We start from the raw sequence: 22,268 nt of genomic DNA on the forward strand, positions 1-22,268 counted from the left end.
AGATCCCACATGTCACGGAGCGGCTGGGCCCGTGAGCCATGGCCGCTGAGCCTGCGCGTCCGGAGCCTGTGCTCCGCAACGGGAGAGGCCACAACAGTGAGAGGCCCGCGTACCGCAAAAAAAAAAAAAGGAAATTTATTAATACAAATAATTATGCTAGTATAGGAGAAAACTGACATTATTTGCACAAATGCTAAAAAGTTATTTAACATAATTCGTAATTACTTTTTAAAATTGAGATATGATTGACATTTAACATTGTGTTAGCTTTAGTTGTAGAGCATGATTTGATATATGTGTATACTATAAAATGAGCACCACAATAACTTAACATCCATCACCTTACAATTTTTTTTCTTGTGATGAGAACTTTGAAGATCTACTCTCTTAGCAACTTTCAAATACACAATACAGTATTGTTAACTATAGTTGTTATGCTGTACATTATATCTACAAGACATTTATTTTTATAATCTTTCTTCATTTTCAAAACCTTAGTAAAATAGGAACAATTGCATATTAAACAGACTTATTGAGAAAACTTACTTCCTCCATCACAGGAGAGACACTGGGAGCATTTCTTTTAAAGTCAGGAACAAGACCAGGATGCCCACTATCGCTGCATTACTATTTAATATCGTACCAGAGTTATTATTCAAAACAATTAGAAAAAAGAGAAATTATGTGTATAAAATGGAAAAAGATGAGGTCAAATTATTACTGTTTAAAAATCATATGATTGTGTGCCTGGAAAAAACAAAAACAACTGAAAAATTATTATAATCAAGAGAATTCACTGAAGTATAAAATTAATACAGCCTTTATAACACACAACTAACAACTAGTTAGAAGACATAATGAAACCTCCATTACAGTAAACTAAAAAAAGATGATGAAATCTCAAAATACATTTAAGGTGCTGCCTAACCTACATGAGGAAAATTTGAAACCACTCCTGAAGGATATAAAAGTGAACCTGAACAAACAGGAAGTATGCTGTGTTCTTGGATAAAACACTCAGCATTATGACTATATCAGTTCTAAAATTAATTTATAAATTTAACATTTCAATAAAAATTAAGGCAGAGTTATTTGTTGATTTATTTGCTGGAACTAGACAGGCTGATTTTAAAATCATATGCAAAAACAAACAATTATCACCAGGAAAAGGGAAAAAGGAAAGCAGTGGAAGGGACTAGCCCTACCGGATAGTAAAAACACTGCAAGGTCTCAATAATTAAAATAATAATTAAGACACATCCTATTCTAGGGAAAACTCCAAATGGATCAAGAATTTAAATATAAACAATAAAGCCATGAAAGTGCTTGAAGAAAATATGAGCAATTCTTTCAAGGCTTTGTGTGGGGAAGCTCGGTCTAAATGTGACTTAAAATTCCAGAAGCCACATGCACAAAAAAAGACTGATAAGTTTGGCTACAGATAGAGAACATATGCATATCAAAAGTCAAAAGACAACACACTGGAAAAATGTATTTGCAGCTCATATCATCTCCCTAACATATAAAGAGCTCCTAGCAATTGAAAAGAAAAATAACCCAATAGAGAAATGAATAAAAGCTATGATCAGACAGCTCACTGGAAAAGAAATACAAATAGTTCTTGAATATATGAAAAGATGTAATAAGAAAGGCTAATTAAAATACAGAGATGCTATCTTTTTCTTTTAAAAAAGGGCAAAATTCAAAAGTCAAACACTCATTGATGAGGCAATGGGGATATAGGACATTTTATATATTGTCGGTGGATATGCAATATGGTAAAAGCCCTGCAGAGAGCAAGACCTTTCAAAATAACAAACACAGGTACCTTTGGCCCAGCAATCCCACTTCTGGGTATTTATTCTACAGACATACCTACAGACACACTAAATAACATAAGTGCAAGTTTATACATTGCAGCAATGTTTGAAAGAGCAAATTAGTGAAAAGAATCCAAATGTTCATCTATGAGAGACTGGTTAAATGAGCCATTATACACAGAGGGAGAGTACACAGTTGTGAAAAAGAATGAGGAAACTATGTATTGATAGGGTGGATCTCTAGGATATGTTTGTTTAGTTAAAAAAACAAACAGGTGCATAGTAATACACATATGTTTTGTGTAAAAAGGAAAAAAAATATATTTGTATTTGCTTCTGTCTTTTTAAAGGCATACTGAAAGGATTCACAACAGACTAATAAAAAATGTTACCTGTGAGGGGCGTGAATGGTCGTGATAACTGGTGACAGAAGTGGGAGTGAAAATTCTTGGGGTGTATTTTCTCGTATAGTTTTGATTTTGAATCATGTGTATGTATTATCTTAGAAAAGCTAAGGAGAGGGAACTAGAGTCTAATATCACCTTTGAAGTTAGATGCAAAATTAAATACTGAATTATTACAAAGTCTGTATAGCTTTCATTATAGAAATTCCAGAATGTTTCAGCATTGGGAAATGCTCTGACATAGCACATTAGAAGGCTGAAGAAATAAGTAAGCTAACAAACAGAAAGCCAAACCAAAACACAACCATGCTGAGTTAGGCATTTGTTAATGTCCAAAAGGTGTTTTATAAAATTAAATGTTCAGTTCTAATAAAAACTAAGTAAAGTAGGATTGATGGATACTTCCTTAATTGTTGGATACTTACTTAATACTTCCTTAATAAGTCTGATAAAAATATATCAAACCAGTAGCCAACAGCAAACAACAAAGACATTTCCAGTGTAATCAGGAACAAGATAAGCTGCCTTCTTTGACCTCTTTTATGTAACATTGTTCCAGAAGTTCTGGTCAAGGCCTTAAGAAAAAAGTCATGAAGTTTTACCAGAAAACTAGAGATAAAACTGTTATGATTTGTTGTTGATATGATTATCTTGAAAAACTGAGGGAATCAACCCCAAAACTATTAGGACTAATGAGATGGGTTTGTAGGAGGATGGATGAGCCTGGTGGGACTGGAGTAAACTGTGTGCCCCTGTGCACCTTCCACTCTTGATAAACTGTCTCCATGAACAAATAAACAGCAAGATTTCATCTCCCCCAATTCCCAAAGGATTTCCACTTTGTTCTGCCCAAATGACTTCAGAGGAGATGTTTGCCTCACATAAAATATGTGACAGAGTGGGGCATGGAAGAGTTTGCATTGGCTCCTTTCAGTAAACCATTGCCTGGAAAGGTCAAAAGGGGGAGAGACATTTCAGGCAAAAAGAGCACAGAGAACATGGATGCAGTGCAGTATCTTGGAGTGAGTGGGACCTACCTACAGGTAGCTCAGTGTCACTGGGTCTAAAGGGTGAGCCAGGAAGCATGAGGGTGAGCTGTAGAGAAAAGCAGGGGCCAGTGTAGAGATGGCCTTTAAAATCCAGGCCAAAGGACTTGTGTGTTTTTTTGTAAGAGACATAACCCATTGCAGGGATGTAACGTGATCAACTGACATTAATGCTGAACCTTTAATAGTATTATAATAGCTTCCATGGGAAATTCCTTTGCTTATTCTCTCTAGTTACACAGTCTTTGAGAAGAACCCAGAGAGTAAGGAAATAATGGCAACGGTAGAATCAAGTAGCATATATGCTTACAAGGGGTGGCTGTTTTGGAACAACGGAGGCACTCATTCAATATTTGTTCATTACCCTGGCAGTACTCATGGTGTATATACATGAGCTGTCGTATTTAAACCTTTTGGAGGAAAAGAGTTCTTTTGAACAATTACCTCTTGACTGAGCTTTTTGATAAGCTATAATGATCTTACTTCCAGCAGTAACACATAAGAGTTCCAAATATTTTCAGTTACCTTCATATCCAAGTTTTTAGAAACAGTTTCTAGGGCGGACCTGAGCTCTTGAATTGTTTTTTCGAGTTGCCGGTGCTCGTGCCTGATGAAGTGAATGTCTCCAGAAAGCTTCATGATGCTGGAATCACATCTAGTGGCAAGATGAAAATTGGTCGTGAGATTGATAGGCTTATACCATTTTTAATACTATAGTAGAATCCGTGCATTCATTTGATGGCAAAAGTTCTAAAGTTCTTTGAATAGTGAGTTGGCAGGTGTCGGAGCATATACAGAAATCTCCCTCATCTTCCTCTTTTTTTCCAGAGGGAGAGAAACCAGGTTGCATAATGATACATTGGCCCAAATCAAAGCACTGAGATGGAGTAGGTGAAGACTTTGGGGGAAACTGGGTAAAATTTTAGATTTGTGGCCTGATACGTCAATTCAGTCATAGGAGTTCCAACAGATTTTGATGTTTTGGGCATACTCCCTGCTGCCTATGGTTAGGCAAAATTGAAACTTTTTCCTCTCCTACGTTGTGTTCTGAATCCTCTTTCCTCCCTTTAGCCTCTTTCCTTGGCTCCCAGACTGTCAGTTCACCTTTGGCTAAAAGAAGTGTCCCAACACACCAAAGTCTTCCATCCCATCGTCAAAGGACAACGTCCTTTCTCTTAGCCCCAGTGAAAACTCCCGCTCCTTGAGTGGTGTCAATCAAGTGTTGTCTTAGGTTAGGACAAAAATAATCCACACTAACGTGTGTATTGAGCTTTGGCCCATTAGGTGGCATTTGGTATTTCCAGGAAGGAACCCTGGTGAAATGGGGTTGGAGTTCAGATTAACAATCTTCCCAGCATGTCAGGGAACCCCACCCACTATCCCAACTCATGGCCTCCCTTGGGAGAGAACAGGTTACATACTGTATTACCAGTTTCAATACACTCATATTTGCATGAAGGATAGGGCGGAGAGCGCTGTCGTGTTGTGTCTTTTGTATATGAGTCACCAGAGATCACTTTGTAGTTTGTCATTCTATAAAATAACTGTTTTGACTATCATCGAGTAATATTTATTAGGAACTATATTTTCATATTGTCATGCTAAGTGCTATAAATATTGTTTTATGACCGTCAACATTTTTTAGGCTCTAGAAGTGAATTTCTTTTTCTTAAGAGTTTTGGTGCAAAGTTGAGCCAAAGGTGAGCTAAGGATGGTAATTTTCCTGAGAAACCTCTTAAGAGGGTTACCAGATAAATGGTGAGGGGTGGGGAGACTGCTGGGAGGAAAAATTAGGAAGTTTTCTGATAAAAAATGGGAGCAGCAAAGTCTTGGGCGAAAGCCATTCCACACGTTTGTATATATAAACTGTTATTGTCAGAACAACCTCTACTGTTGGTTAGAATATTCTTACGTGAGTTCACATTAAGACACCCAAAGGCTACACGGGAGTAGTTGCTGCTGCCCCCTCTCCCTGCCGCCTCTCACCCAGCGCCACCTGCTCCCACGATCAGGGACCGCTGGTCTGTGCGTTGTAGGCTAGTGGTTGAGGATTTAGTCAGATAGATGCGTCTTTGAGTCTGGCTTCTACTTCTTCCTAGGTTTGTGATCTGGGACAATTTTCTTAACATCTGTAAGTTTCAGTTTTCCTTATCTGAGAAAAAGGGTGAGGTCTGAGGTCACTGCTGAGGTCACTGCCTGTAGCTGCACAATTTGTCCCCTGCACAGCTCCAGGGTGTGCCAGATATATGGTGAGGGGGACAATGTGAACAATGTCTCCTGGAGTGCTGTGTGCTCAGCTTTCCAAACCATAAGCGGCTGTCTTGAAGGGTGGACCTGCCTAGGGTTATTGAAGGATGAAGGAGGTAATGAATGCAAAATGTTTAGCCAGTGGCTGGCACAGAGGAAGCACCCACACAGGATCAGCAGCTACTGTTTATTTCCGCAAATAAATAAACAGTTGAGAGTTGCCACCTTTTCATTTTCACCCCACCTCACCAGCTTAACCCCACACGTTGAAGTCAAGGATTAGTGGTTTTTCAAAGCTGCACTCCATATTCCAAAAGGAAGTTTCTCTTTCTCTCCTTTGAAGTGATTTTATTGTTTCTTTTAAAATAACACATGCTCGTTATAAAAAAATTACACATAATACAAAAAGAAAAGAACAAAGAAGAGAGTTAACATCATCCCAAATTCCACTTTTCAGAAATAGTCATTGCTAATACTTGGTTGTTATTTCATTCACCATTATACTAAATACACATATTATATAGATATGATGTGTGGTTATATGTATGTATATGTATATATATTACACATGGAGAGAGGAAGAAAGAATTATAATAAATTAATTTTAGAATATTAGGATTATAGGTACCAGTTTTAGTTAAAAACCTTACATTAAATTTTTTTTTTTTTTTTTTGCGGTACTGCACTCCTGCATTTTCTGAAATCTTTAATGCCGGAGAACTTGATGCAGACCTTTTTCTCTGGCTGAAAATGGAATCTTCCTTGCTCCCCCAACTTTATAAATGGTAGTAATTTCCCAAAACTTCACTTTGTAGGAAGGTTAAAATGATGCTTCATTTATATTCTCTGCCACCTCTTCCCCCAAAAGAGTGTTTGTTTTATTTTGACCAAGAAAAACAATATTGCCTTTCCTACTATTTAGATCATACTTTTAATTAATATTTAGAAATTTTGAAGTAGTGTTTTAAAACTCATTTCAAACTTTGTCTCATCACTTACTAGTAATAAAGGTTGAAATGCAACAGATTGTGCATAGGAAGAATGACTATATCTCCATCTTGTGTCTCCAAATGTTCCCCCTTGTGTAAAATCTCATCTACAGCTGTAATATATATATATATATATATCCTCACTGCAAGAGATATTTCTAAAAAATGAAGTTATAAAAAGCTAACATAGATTGGAATCATTATACTTTTTACAACTGCCATTTCAACTTTAGACATTATCTATTGGCCATATGCCAAAAAGTGAGCAACTAATGTTTATATACTTCCTCTTTCAACAGTTTTTGTTAATATTTTTCTATTTTAAAAATAATAGTTTTTATGACATTTACAGTGCGTTCTGCAACTAAATTTCCCACTCTTATTGAATCTTCATTCTATATTTAGATTCTATGTTCAATGACAGCCCTTTAAAACTATGATTTCTTATCTGAAATCCTTATTTTGATTTTTTTTTTGGCTGTGTTGGTTCTTTGTTGCTGCGCGCGGGCTTTCTCTAGTTGCAGTGAGCGGGGGCTACTCTTTGTTGAGGTCCTCAGGCTTCTCATTGCAGTGGCTTCTCTTGTTGAGGAGCGTGGGCTCTAGGCGCATGGGCTTCAGTAGTTGTGGCACGTGAGCTCAGTAGTTGTGGCATGCAGGCTCAGTAATTGTAGCGCATGGGCTTAGTTGCTCCACAGCATGTGGGATCTTCCCAGACTAGGGCTCGAACCTGTGTCCCGTGCATTGGCAGGCAGATTCTTAACCACTGCGCCACCAGGGAAGTCCCCCCTTATTTTGATTTATTCCTTGGTTGGCCAGATTTTGTCATCCATATTTCAAAAGAAGGATCCAGGAAGCATTGGAATCTTTACATTCATGAATACTTGAGAATGTCTGTTCTCTTAGACTTGAAAGGTAATTTGGTTAAGAAGACATTATTGGGTCACTTTTTTTGTTGTTCAGAACATGATAGACATTGCTCCATTCTTATTGGGCACGGTTTGAGGTGGAGAAGTCTAAGATGACTGTGTTTTTTCATTCTTTTATGTAATCTGTTTTGTCTACCTAGATGTCTAGTGATTCTTTTTTTGTTTTTCTTTTTTCTTCTATTGATTCTTTATCCTTGATATTCAGTAACTTCAACCAGGTATCTTGGTTTAATTGTTCTTATGTAAATTTTTCTGGGGTTGCAGTTTTCCTTTTGATCTACAGATTCAAATCTCTTGTTTCAAGAAAGCTTTCTCTCTTATATCCATAAATATTTTCTTCTTCTGAAGAATTTGTTCTTTTTCTTCTTTAGGAGCTCCTCTTATGTCTCTGTTGAATGAGGTCTGTGTTGTCTTCCCTATACATCATTTGTCTAACCATTTTTATATAGAAAAGCATTTTTGTTTCGTACAGTTTGCTCATGCCTTTTAAAAAAAAATAACTTATTTTCAGTTGTATGTATCTTCTTTTGGGGACTTCTAAACTAGATTGAACCCCTGTAATATTTTAATGTTTTCTTTCACTTATCCCTGAGCAATTCCAGTTTATCTATCTCCTTTTGTTATTTGATAATCTCTTTTCTGGGGGGAACCCTTTTATCTCTTATTTTTATCAAAGTAAAACATGGTTATAGTTTAAAAGTTAATAATAACAAGAAGGCTAATAACACACTGCAGTGGTTCTTGCCTCTGCCTCTCGCTACTTCTCTCAGTTCCTCTCCCAGGAGGCAAGAGCCCACCTTCACCCACACTCTCAGAGGTGCCTGGCCCAGCCCTCCTAAGCCTGTGAGAGGTCTGTGGTGTAAAACCAGGTCATTCTCAGCTTATCCCACAGCTTTAAAACTGGTCTCATTACATCTGCTCAGTCAGTTTCCACATGTCTGTCTGTCTTCTAGGTTCCAGTGTTTCTAGGCTGGTATCCTCTGTCTTTGTGGGTTTATGTTTTAAAGGGAAAAATTTTTACTGTAGACTTAGCGGGGCTTTCGGAAGGAGCAAAATGACATGCGACAGTTCAATCAGCAATCTTCTTTTATCTCTTTTGTTTGCTCTTAATTTCTTTGAAACCAGGACAACTTTGATTTGAACTCTTCCTCTTTTTCTGGGTAATTCCTGTCATGAGATATATTCATCAGTCTCATACTTTTATCTGCCTACCTACCTATCTATCGATCGATCGATCGATCGACGGTGGTGGTGGTTTTCACGCACAGGCCAGATTCTTCCTAAGTCCCACGTTCACATCTTCCTGAGATTCTGGCCACTGGCCTATGAGTGAGAGTATATATATATATATATATATATATATATATATATATATATATATATAAAATTTTTTTAAATAGTTTTTATTGGAGCGGAGTTGATTTACACTGTTGTGTTTCAGGTGTACAGCAAAGTGAGTCAGTTATACATATACATATCTCCACTCTTTTTTAGATTCTTTTTCCATATAGGTCATTACAGAGTATTGATTAGAGTTCCCTGTGCTATACCGTAGGTCCTTATTATCTATTTTATATACAGTAGTGTGTATATGTCAGTCCCAATCTCCCAGTTTATCCCTCCCTGCCCCCCTTACTGCCAGGTAACCATGAGTTTGTTTCCTACATCTGTAACTCTATTTCCGTTTTGTAGATAAATTCATTTGTAACCTTTTTTTAGATTCCACATATAAGCAGTATCATATGATATTTGTTTTTCTCTGTCTGACTTACTTCACTCAGCATGACAATCCCTAGGTCCATCCATGTTGCTGCAAATGGCCTGTTTCATTCCTTTTTTATGGCTGAATAATATTCCATTGTATATATGTGATTTAGTGTGTGTTTGGTGGAGAGTAGATCACTTCCTCTACTCAGCCTTATCATTATCAAATCTGTTGTTTCTTTAGGCCCAGGGAAGAGGGCACATCTCCCCATTTTCTCCTCAAAAACCAGATTGGTGTATCTCACAGCAAATCATCATGATAGATTCTTTCATGTGATGTTATCGCCTCCTCTCCTTCCTCAGCCTGTTGCGCCCCAGCTTGTTTCTCTCAGGCATGAAGTGGCAAGAAGGGAGGCCCCAGATGATAAATAACATGATTGCATCTTCAGCTCTACCCACTCTGCTCTTCTGTGTTGCTGACCTGAATCTCTCAAGGGACGTTTCCTATCCCTCCTGTGACTCACCCCATCCCCTAGGTAACATTGCTATATTCAAAATATTTGGTCTATGCCTTTCTGAATTATGCCTCTTGATTTGGAGGAAATCATTATGTTTAAGGTCTAAGGAGAACACTATCAGTCCAAACATCTCAGTATTTGCTAAGTGTGCTCTGTTTGTGGTTCGTGGTTATGGCAACTTCCATGTTCTAGTAAAGATGAAGTTTTTTGTTTTCTTCCTTTTAGTTTTACTGGCATTGAGATGTCTCAAGTGAGAGGAGTGGAGTAAAAATATCTTTAACAAGAAGTCCCCACTCTTTTCAAAAGTTGACAGTATCCCAATAATATTGTTATTGTTTCTCCAAAGGACGTGACTTATGCTTTTAATCCCACATCAACACAACTTTTTTTTTTCATCTACAGATCTGCCTTGGGGTCCCAAATAGTCAAGTGTGGATAGAGGGTTGGCCTCCTCTGGCTGCTTCTACAGATTGTAAGCTGTCTGTATGGCTGCTTTTTACATACCTGCCTTTTTCTTTCTTTGCACATGAGACTAATCTATCAAATACAGTACAGAGTGTCAAAAGCAGGCCAGACAACTTCGAGAACCTCATCTCATTGGAACTATTTGCTTTTAAACTGCCACTATGTTGGAGTGGAAAATAAGATTTAAAATTCAAAGCACATTGTTGTTATCAAATATTGAGTTTGATTTATGAAGCAGTAAAAGGTTTGCTAGGAATTATGTTAAAATAATCAACTTAGGGCTTCCCTGGTGGCGCAGTGGTTGAGAGTCCACCTGCCGATGCAGGGGACACGGGTTCGTGCCCCGGTCCGGGAAGATCCCACATGCCACGGAGCGGCTGGGCCCGTGAGCCATGGCCGCTGAGCCTGCGCGTCCGGAGCCTGTGCTCCACAACTGGAGAGGCCACAACAGTGAGAGGCCCGTGTACCGCACAAAAAAAAAAAAAAAATCAACTTAGTTTCACTTATGCCAAAACGCTAACTGGAATTAAGGTCAATTTATGTGGGAGAAAAGTAATTAATCTGCCTCAGCTGGTCCATGGGTCGCTTGCCTGCAGAAATACGGAAAAGCAAAAATGCAAGTGTGAATTTAAATCTCATGGCTTTTAGCCAGAATCTGTCTCAAATCACTAGATTTAAGAAAGTTTCATAAAAGGGAGACATTTCAAGGAAAAATAAGACCTTGTCCTAAAATCACTGCTTCATATTAAAGGGGAAGGTAAGTAAGCAATCAGAGAACAAGTTGGAGGAATAGGGGGCTCTTGATTTTTCCCTCCTCCCTCAGATGCACCAAATAACCATCAAAATGTGGATCAAGTCTCTCTGAGTAAAATTCAGAAACTGGTTTAGAGACTTCTACACATCAGGCAACTAATACCCACATCAAACTGGGTGGAAAAAGTTGAGACACACACATGCCATAAGCTCCATCCCTGGTGCAACACCTTACTGTTGGGAGGAAACCCCCAAATCCGATTCTCCATGGGGAGCAAAGGGTGTGGACCATACATCTAGCTGCCACCCAAGAGACTGGCTCCCAAATCACCTAGCCCTGAGACCCGATGGGGCTCATCTATGAGTCCCTTGGGACCACAGAAAACAAAGAGGGGGTTTTAACTGGTCACATGATTTAAAAAAATGGGCAAAAACCTGAACAGATACTTGTCCAAAGATGACGTACAAATGGCCAACAGGTACATGAAAAAGAGCTCTATATTACTAATGATCAGGGAAATGCAAATCAAAACCATCTCACCTCATACCTGTTAAGACGAGAATTATCAAAAAAATAAAAGCTAACAAGTTTTGGTGCAGATGTGGAGAAAAGGGAATCCTTCTACACTGTTAACAGGAACGTAAAATGGTATAGCTATTATACAAAACAGAATGGAGGTTCTTTTAAAAATTAAAAATAGAACTGTCATATCCAGAAATCCCCCCTCTGGATACATATCCAAAGGAAATGAAATGAATACCTGGAAGAAATATGTACTTTCATGTTCATTGCAGCAACATTCATAATAACCAGGATATGGAAACAACCTAAGTGTCTTTGAATGAATAGATAAAGAAATTGTGATACATACACGCACTCTGAAATTTTCAGCCTCAGAAAAGGAGACATTGCCATTTGCAACAACATGGATGAACCTGGAGGACATTATGCTCAGTGAAAAAAGCCAGACACAGGAGGAAAAAACTGCATCATCTCATTTATATGTGGAATCTAAAAAAGTCAAATACATAGAAGCAGAGAGAACAGTGGTTATTAGGGCTGAGGAGGTGGGGGAAGTGGAGAGATGTCGATCAAGGGCACAAAGTGGCCGTTCTGTAGGCTGCATAAGTCTAGAGACCTAATGCACCGTGTGATGACTACAGTGAATAATGCTGTATTGAAGAATGGAAATATGCTAAGAGAGTAGATTTCAGGTGCTCTCATCCCACACACAAAAAGGTAACTCTGTGAGGAGAAGATATGCTAATTAGCTTGACTGTAGTAATCATTTTAGTATGTATATCAAATCATCATGTACACCTTAAATATATACAACATTTTTTAAAAAGGAAACAAAAGAAACTGGAGCAGAACAAAAATAGTTGCACATCTTTTCCTTGATATTTTTCCATTCATCTCTTGGCTTCATCTAAATCTGTTTGTGACTTTGTCTTGTATGTAAGAGAGGATTTACAAGAATGAAATAGTAAGGTCTTAAGTGGTTTTCAGAAAAAAAAAAATAGTTGAAGTGTCATCAGCACCAAGTTGAACCAAATTCCAAATTTCATTCAGGAGATTTTTGGTGTTTATCTTCTTTTTAAAATCATGGCACATCTAAGTAGGGTGATGGGTTTGCTGGGGTTTGTTTTATTATCTTGCTTCATAGCTTACCCAAATATTATAAAAATTCTTTTCCATGTATCAAATATTATAGAATAAAATATACAATTTTATATATTTTAAAATATGTATACATATAATATATAATTATATATGTATATATATATGTATGTATGTTTATGTTTGTGTATACACACATACACACAGACATATGTACGAATCCTGTTGATTCTGTTTTCTGAATGTCTGTTACCTGCTCTGGACTTGCACGGCCAGTGCTTTAGTTTAGGCCCCTGACATTTCTCACCTTGATTGCTGCAATAGCTTCCTTTCATCTTCATGCCTTCTTTCTGTACCCCACCAATTTGGCTACTACTAGAAGGTCACTAAATGTCATCCCCTTACTTAAAATCTTCCCATGGCTATTTATAACTTTCTACATAAAGTTTAAACTTTTTACCTTAGCCAAAGATCCTCATCACCCAACTCTGGACCATTTCTCTAGCTTCATCTCCCAATCTCCCATCTCTCCCTAAGTGCAAATCCAAAATAACATAACTAAAATACTCTTCTCACAGGTAGCCCCTGAACATGTCACAGTAATTTACCCCTCAGTTCTTTTGCACATATCTTGCCTCCTATAAGAAGTGCCTTTCCTTTCCTTCCCTGTCTAGTTAACTGCTACAAACCTTTCAAAATTCATGTCAAGTGTCACCTCCTCCAGGAAGCCATCTTTATGCCCCCATCTGATTTGGATATTCCCATAGCACCGCAGGTTTTCATTATAGTGCTCACCTCATTGCTTTATGTTTTCCCAGGTAGACTGTGAATTTACAGGAAAGGGACCATGTTGCTGAAACCCTGAATACTAGCACACTGCCTGGCATATAGAAGTGTTTAATACTTTTTTTGTCATTGTTGAATTGAATGGATGGATACCCTAGAAGAGGTTTGTCTTAGGTGTTAATCACCTAATTATTATTGGTCATTAATAATAATTATTGGTCATTAACACTTGAGAGCAGATTAATGAGATGAAGGTGGGGGTATTTCGGGAGAGAGGAGAGAGGTGCTGGCAGAAGATGTAAAGATGGAAAGGTGTCCACGCTCAGCCACTCACAAGTCATCTTTCATGTGTCAACCGAAGCGGTACTGCCATTGTCAATGCCTACAAATTTTTGCTGAACTGTACACCATGAATTCTTCCAACTTATAAGTCCCATACAAAGGATATCATTCAAAATTTTATTCACTTGACCATAAAATGCCTTTTGCTAGGCTTCTGTATGTAATTATTATATATTTTAAATGTTTTAATCACTAGATTTGATACATCTGGGGATTTTGTGTGTGGTTTCAAGGGTATGTCTTTGTATAGATGTTGGCATTTGGACAGCTGAGGGCTGTAAAGACAAGGCTTGTCATTTGCAGATGAAACCAAACTGGGCATTCTGTATGAGAGGTCCTTTATAGAACCCTTGGATCTCACAGGGAGCATGAGGCTTTCAAATTTCATGATACACTTTCTCAGTTACTATCTCATCATTTAGCTTAAAGGCAGTATCTTGTTTTCTACAATATGGGACTTGTTTAGGGATGAGAACTCAGTGGCCACCAACTGACCACCAAGCATTAGTTAACACGTTTCTTCTCACCTGGCTACTCTTCCTCGAAGATCTCCAACTCCTTGAAGGTGTTTGGTGTTTAGGTCCTGTACTGCAAAATTAGTTCCTGTGGCTGCCATGTCTCGAGCTTTTATTTGTTCCTCCAACATCTGAAATATTTGAGTTAAAATTCCCATTAATTTCCCATCAGACATGATAAGAAAATATCATTTAAAGCAGAGGTTACAAAATCGGGTGCATTTCCTAGTTAGGCTGATAGTGTAAGTGAGTGAGAGGGTCCTGTATCAGAGAGAAGCCATCTTTGCTTTATTTGAGGGAGATAGTGATGGCGTTGAGTCCTGCTGATTGTTGCCAGGTGGGCATGATGGTTCAATGATGTTTCAACAGAAGCCAGAAATCCAGAATTTATGTTAAATTTCTCAATTTTAAAATATTGACATCTTATTTAAATTCTTTTATAAACACCATATGGGCCAAACAAAACATATTTATTGTGCTTTTATGGCCATGGCCATCATCGACATAAAAGCTTTTCACAAAAACCTCTTTCAGAATTGGTGGTACAGTTTAGAAGAAGGAACCTTTCATATGGCATCAAGCAAGGCCCTTTACAGATTGAATCAGAACCACAATGAAGCTAATACAATTAACACAAGCAAATCTGAATCAAACTGTTTCACATACATGGAGTGAAAAACGTTTGTTTTAGATTTTTTAGAGAACATGAGAAATTTATGGCTTGAGTGTGTTCAGATTTTGCCGAGTATCCTTTGTCATGCCTTCATTATGTCTTGGTGTTCTGCAATGAAGCTGACTGTCCTATACCACCAGGTTGGTGGTCCCCCAAACAGTGGGTTTTAATTTTTGGCACTTGTACATAAAAATTAAAAAATTTTGCTTGTCCATAGAAAAACATTTATATCTTGCTTGACATTCAAACAAATTCCAAAGTAAAGACATAAAAAATAATTTATGTTTACTCAGAAAACCGTTTAGAGGATAGGAAAACACAAACAACTTTTTGATTTACAGAAACATTAAAGGTTGATTGCTATATTTTACCAAGGCCTGAACCATGTTAAATTTGTGATTATGAATTTTTGGAGGAAAAGAAGGAATTTTACAGGAAATGAATTATAGAAATTTCAAAGACTATATACAGAATCTTGCCCATTTGTAAACTGGCAGATTGAGACAATCCAAGAACAAATATAGCTTTAACTGGAGACATAAAAGTGTCAAGAACACTAGCTAGAGGTGTTTTTGGTTTTGGTTTTAGCTTGTTTGTTGGCTTTAGCATGCCTATAGGTGTTTTAGTTCATTCGGGCCACTATGACAAAATACCACAGACTGAGCAGCTTATAAACAACAGAGATTTATTTCTCACTATTCTGGAGGCTGGAAGTGCAAGATCGGGGTGCCCGCATGGTTGGGTTCCGGGGAGAGCCCTCTTCTGGGCTGCAGACTGCTCACTTCTTGCTGCATCTTCACATAGTGGAAGGAGCCAGGGAGCTCTGTGAGATCTCTTTTATGAAGGCACTAATCCCATTCATGAGGACTCCACTCTCATGACCCAAATACCTCCCTAAGCCCTCCTGATACCATCACATTGGGCAGTAGGATTTCACATATGAATTTTGAATGGGGACACAAACATTCAGACTATAACAGTAGGTGTTGTTTTGCTTTGTTTTGTAAGGAATAGTGATAAAAAGGAACTTGCCCTATTAAATAGTAAAGCATTTTGTAAAAACGAGGATAAGTAATTGAGTGTAGCTAAATAGCTGAGTGTAGCTAAATAGCTGTGTGTAGCTAAATCAATCATTGTAATTTAATGAAGATCTTTGTAAATGTAAGAAAGAAATATGCTATATATGAGACTCAAAATCCCTGGGGAAGGAATTTCACAAATGCTGTTGAGATTTTTGGTTACTTATTCAGAAAACAGTCAGTTTAGATCCTTACCTTACACCATACATGAATATAGATTTTAGAAAAAAATAGATTTTGAATATTAAAAAAGTTAAGCCATAAAACTAACAGATAATAGAGGAGATTATTTCATCTTTGAAATTTCTAAAGGAAATTTCTATTCTTGAAAGTAATGAGGGAAGTCACAAACCAAAATATTGGAACATTTAACTTTATCTAAAACTTGTAAAAAACAATATAAATATAATTAAGATATAGACAACCAACTGGAAAAACATTTATAACAAATGTTACTGCCAAGGGTTTCAATGGTGTGTTGCAATCATTTATACACCTGTCCTTGAGAGCCAATTGTGCATGTATATCTCTTCCCATCGTTGTGTTTAGTAACATCAGTTGGTTTTCTAAATCAGTCATAGTGAGAGTATTCACACCATGGAAATAGGCAAACACTATAAACCAGGTATTTTATCCCTCAGAAAAAAAACTGATTGCTGATTGTTACACATTTACCAAAGCGTCATTGCTTATTATTCTTTTTTTAAAAATAAATTCATTTATTTATTTTTGGCTACATTGGGTCTTTGTTGCTGTGCACGGGCTTTCTCTAGTTGTGGTGAGTCGGGGGGGCTACTTTTGTTGAGGTACACGGGCTTCTCTTTGCGGTGGCTTCTCTTGTTGCAGAGCACAGGCTCTAGAGCACAGGCTCAGTAGTTGTGGCACATGGGCTTAGTTGCTCCGCGGCATGTGGGATCTTCCTGGACCAGGGCTTGATCCCATGTCCCCTGCATTGGCAGGCGGATTCTTAACAACTGTGCCACCAGAGAAGTCCCACTGCTTATTTTTCTTAATAAAAAAACTCATAAATAAAAACTAAAAAGCACTAAAATCCAAAAAAACCAATTGGCAAAAGACATTAGATTATTGATAGAGAAAATGTAAATTGTTATAGTCACTTTTAAAAAGTGAAAAAAAGGGAAAGATCTCATTTCTATCTCATCAAATTAGCAATAATTAAAACAATAAATCTCAATGCTGGGATAGGTGCAGTGAAAAAAGCACTCTCATATAAGGCTAATGGAAGTGTAAATAGACCAATGTGGCAATATGTGTAAAGGGCTTTTATAGTGTTCTTACCCTGGTAATTCCATTTCCAAGAACGTATACAATAGGAATAATCCAAATGTGGACACATTTATGCACAACGATATTTCAATATTAGGAGAATAATTAAGCAAACCATGACGTACACACCATGCAAAGAGCTTTTAATGACATACAAAAGGGTTTATGATATAATTTTATATTAAAAATTGTGCTTACAAATGTAGTCTCAGCTTCCTAAAGGGAATGCCTGGAAAGACCAGAGGGAGATGCATCTAGGTATTTGTAGAGAATGCCGTTTGGTGGTGAAATTGTGAGAACTTTTTCCTAGGTTTTAAAATTGTTTCCTAAACTTCCAAATAATTGCAGTGAACAAGTATTGCTTTTATAAGTTGGAGGAAAAAAATGCAATAAAGCAATGTTGTACATGAAATGCTCTTTTCCTGAATTAAAAATAAATTAAGTTTCAAACTTTAATTAGCTGCCAGCTTAAAAAATAAATATTTTGATTTAAAAAGGAACACGCAACTTAACACAACATTGTAAAGCAACTATACTCCAATAAAAATTAATTTAAAAAAATTAAAAAATAAAAAGGAACAAGAAACTTAACTGCTACAATTATTGTTGATTAAACAAAAAAATCTTTTTTTTCATTTCTTTTAAAAACCCAAGTCAAACTTCTGCTCACACTTGGGTCTAACTTGCTGGCTAATTTACAAATGGGCTGATCTGATTAAAGAGTTTAGGTTTTTAAAAAATACTTGGATAGCATCCATTTCTCTATAAATGCTTATTACTTTATAGTCTTAGTTATTTACTAATGGTAGTTTAATACTTTCTTCTTCATAATGTTTTAACTTCATATCTATAGTCTTTAAATACTTCCTAATTCCATTTTCTGCACAATCAGACCAGTCCTTGTCATTTTCCCTATATATGCCAAACCCTTAACAGGATTGCAAATATTTTGAGATTTTTATGGTATTTGGAAAATGCTTTGTCTTTGTCTTTTTTCCTGAGCTAATCTAAGGTAATTATTATAGGAAAAGAAGCTCTTAGTAAGATTTCAGATATCTGGAAACTTTTTTCCCCTTAAAGCTAATAGTATTTTATTGGGGTATAATTAATATGTATTAAAATATATAAATCAAAATATATCTCTGGATGGATTTTGACAAATATAATCAACTATGTAACAAACACTGAAATCAAAATATAGAACATTCTAGAAGCATTTTGATATTTCTGAGAATGCTGTTCTCTTTTCAATTACCAAGAAATTTTGACTCCTAAATTAGAATCTTATTTTAGTCCTGGTGCTGTTCTTGATTTTCTCATCATCTCAGAGGCACTGAGCCATGTGTCTCTTGTCACTTTCATGAAAGTTCATTATGCCTGGAAACACCTTTGACCACTTTGAGAAGTAACATTGCCGCTTTAGGTCCTGCTGTCAATTCAATATGTGCTAAATACCAAAAAAGTGCCTTTTAAAAGCTCACCAAGATTTTTTAACTTTCCACAGTCCCTCAAATGCAGTATGACATTATGGGGTCTACAGATAGAAAATAAATTAACAAATATCCTTAGCCTTAAATGTATAGTCATGAGTAAGTCATTGCTGGGTCAATCTCATGGTTTTTGTTTTTTTTGTCTAATCCACTATTCTATCTGTTAGGAGAAAAGGACATTATTGTGTGAGGGCACTGTTGTCAATTCTCACAATTCCACACGTTTTGGTCCAGATTTTTAAACTGTATTCTCTGGAACTTTTGCCTGAAAGTTGCTACCCCAGATTCATAATGCTCATTAGTACTTTAAAAACTCTGAAAGAACTGTAATAAGAATCTACTTGTCTTGGTTTAACCCAAGCATTTCATTTTTTGGTCAGAAACTCTATTTTTCCTTTAGCACCTTAAACATCATTCATTCATTCATTTATCTGTTCAAGAAATATTTACAGATTGCTGACTGCCTCTCATACACTGTCATCAGTTTGATGTGGGATTTAGCAGTGAACAAAATGAAGTTCCTGTCCTCACAGAGATTATATTTTCGAAGCGAAGCACACTAAACAAATAAAGACCGTGGTCATTTGCAATAAGTGCTATAGATAAAAATAATGTAGGGTTTAAGGGAGGTTGTGACTGTTGGGGTGAGGAGGGGGTACTTTATGGCATGTCAAGGAACTGCCCTCTGATATGATGATTTTTGAGCAAGGACCTGAAGGAAATGAAGAATACTTTATAGAAGCATCTAGGGGAAGATGATCCACCCAGAATACACAGCAAGTGCAAAGGCCCTGAAGCCTGAGCATGTTTGGGGTGTTCTAAGAAGAGCTGGGAGCCCAGTGTGGCCAGAGTGAAGGAGAAAGGGGTAGGAGATGGGGTCAGTGTGTGATGGGCCTATGAACTAGCATTCCCACTGCCTAATGAAGTCCTCTGTTTGAAATGATTACATTAATAGAATCTTGGAGATTAAGATGAAAATAAGCACCTTAGCACAATGTCTGACATTTAATGTTAGACAGTTGTCTTTTCTGTCACAGAGACACTCAACAAACATTTTCTGAACGTAGAATTTCCTTCTACTTTTTGGCAGAAATGAGAAGTTGAAATATTGACTATTTCCCTCTGAGACAACTAAACTAAAATCATTTAAACTTAAGTAATAGTGACGCATTTCTCTAGTTGAAAAATGACACTGGTGCTTGATAAACTTTGTCAAGCAATGATGCCAACATATGGGAAATAAAGAACTACCTCAATGTTCTGGCTGAGTTTTTTGACGATGCTGGTGATGGTCTGGATGTGGTTTTCCAGAAGCTTCCTGGCAAGTGACTCCTCCTTTTGAAAGCCATGCGTCCCCTGAAGACAGGCAGAGATATCCTCCTTGATGTGGAAAGCTTGTTCAAGGAGGAAAGCTATGGTGCGACCCTGGTTGTTCAGTCTGTCTTCTAGCTGACTTCTCTGGGTGTTTGGAATGGCAGGAAGAAAAGAATGACCCCTGGTCCGGAAAAGGAAACAACACCGCGGATGTTACAAGGATGAGCTGGACGAGCCAGAACCAGAACTTGCATCCGCACTCCTACTCCTGTATATATAAAATCCATATATATAAAATCCTGTATTTTCTCCCCTGTGAGAAGTCTGTCTGTTAGGGCTTTAAACCCTGTGTAGTTAGAATCTCGGTTTATGTCTCATCTGAGAACTGGATCTGACTTATGCCCTGATCTTGTATCATGTATTTTTCCCGTTTCCCAAGCAGGAATTGTTCTACATTTTACCGGCTATTCTGACAAGCCAAGTTGGAGCCACATAAATTTCATGCCTGATGATTCTATACTGAGGAGTGAGCTGCTTTCTAATTGCTGGAAGAAATAATAGCTCAAAGGCAAAGATTAACAAAAGAGTCAGAAGGTCAACAAAAAGTAAAAAAAATAAAGTAGAAAAGGAAAATACAAAGACTAGGGGTATTTAGTATTAGGGCAAAGAAACATGCAAAATCCCAATAGCTCCTATTGGCATTCGCAAATTACTCCTTCCCTTCACAGATGAACTTCTTGGAGAACAAGTTACTTTTGTTGTGTCTCTTTCTTTATTTAATTTACTTTGCTTATTTTTGTGACCTAATCTCGAAGTCATACCCCATAACTTTTGCTTTAGTCCATTCCCTAGAAGCAGGTCACTAAGTTGTGCCTATATTCAAAGCAAGGGGAGTTAGTCTCCACTTCTTGAAAAATGGAGTGTCAGAGAATTTGTGGTTATTTAAAAACCACCACACTGTCACAGTCATCTGACTGGCTTCTCAGGAATATCAAAATGCTTCTAGAATGTTTTATATTTTGATTTGGGTAGTTGTTAATAATTGATTATATTTGTCAAAATCCATCCAGATACATACTTTGTATATTTTAGGACATATTAATTATACCCCAATAAAATACTCTTAGTATTAAGAGGAAAAAAGTTTCTGGATCTCCAGAAATCTTCCTAAGAGCTTCTTTTCCTATAATAATTGATTATCCTAGATTGGCTCTGAAAAAAGACAAAGCCAAAACGTTTTCCAAATACTATAAAATCTCACTACATTCACATGTCCCAGGGGTGGGAAAGCAACTGCTCTTCTAGTGTTGCTTCTTCCCGAGGAGCAAAAGGTGAAGACCTGACAGGAGAAGTTATTCTGTAGGATGGGGAGTGGCTGACTACGGTTTTACGGTGTCTGGGGCTTATCCACACCCCACCTCCCAAGCTCATCGGAGCTGACAACACTTCATTGGCAACCAGGCTCTGACTGAAACCTTTAGTCAGAAAAGACGAAAAGATGAACTCCCGGGCCAAAATATCAGGACATTTGAGGAGCACAGCCTTTTTAAAAACAAATTAGCCAACAAATAAACAGTCTCTTGGATTATTGATTCCTACAAAAGAGAATTACTGAAATATATGCAATGAGAAATTTTTTAAAAAGCTAATAAAGGTATTAAAAGGGAAGATATTAGCAAAATGAAAACAACTAGAAAACATAAACAAGTAGAAATATCAGGCATGAAAAATATAATAGTTGAAATAAAGAAACGTAAAAGATGGGATAGCTATGACACAAGAAATAGCTGAAGAATGAATTAGTGATTTAGGAGAGAAGATTGAGAAAATTTACCAGACAGAAGGAGGAGCAGTCGCACAACTTGGAGATGCCAAGAGTCAGAATTCAAAACTCACGTCTGTCTAACTCCAAAATCAAATGTTGACCTTTACTCCCATATATTCCTGTCATTCTACGAGATAATAAGCAGCAGCAGAAGACACACTTTGATTAACGCTACCGATGTGGCCTAATAGAGTGACAGCAGAAATGACAAACAGAAGTGTCCTCAGGCTTCAAAGCTTCTCTTTGCATAGTTCTTTCTTCTCTTCTCGGTCCTGGCCACCGTTATCCCCTCCACTTTCGCCTCCTAACAGAGAGTGCATCTTCCGCACAACAGCTAGAGTGATCTTTCTAAAAGTGTGAAGATAGAACTTGCCTACTGAAAATGCTCTGATGGCTCATCCATTGTCCGGAAATAAAATCCTGGCTCTCCTTTCCAGCCTCATCTCCTCTCACTCTTCCCTACA

The 22,268-nt window shown here is 37.3% G+C and overlaps 1 protein-coding gene across 1 annotated transcript in view; it reads right to left on the reverse strand.

The window, feature by feature from the left end:
* The window catches only part of FAM81B (family with sequence similarity 81 member B), a 50,502-nt gene that overhangs the window by 13,665 nt on the left and 14,569 nt on the right, over positions 1–22,268 (reverse strand). The window contains exons 4-6 of the mRNA XM_007469752.1: positions 19,917–20,160; positions 14,149–14,267; positions 3,796–3,925 (exon numbers count right to left, since the gene is read on the reverse strand). Coding sequence (XP_007469814.1) covers positions 3,796–3,925; positions 14,149–14,267; positions 19,917–20,160 — 493 coding nt within the window. The remainder of the gene's footprint in view (positions 1–3,795; positions 3,926–14,148; positions 14,268–19,916; positions 20,161–22,268) is intronic.

The sequence above is a fragment of the Lipotes vexillifer genome, unplaced genomic scaffold, assembly GCF_000442215.2.
Source record: "Lipotes vexillifer unplaced genomic scaffold, Lipotes_vexillifer_v1.1 scaffold67, whole genome shotgun sequence".
In the NCBI taxonomy this organism is placed as follows: Eukaryota; Metazoa; Chordata; class Mammalia; order Artiodactyla; family Lipotidae; genus Lipotes; species Lipotes vexillifer.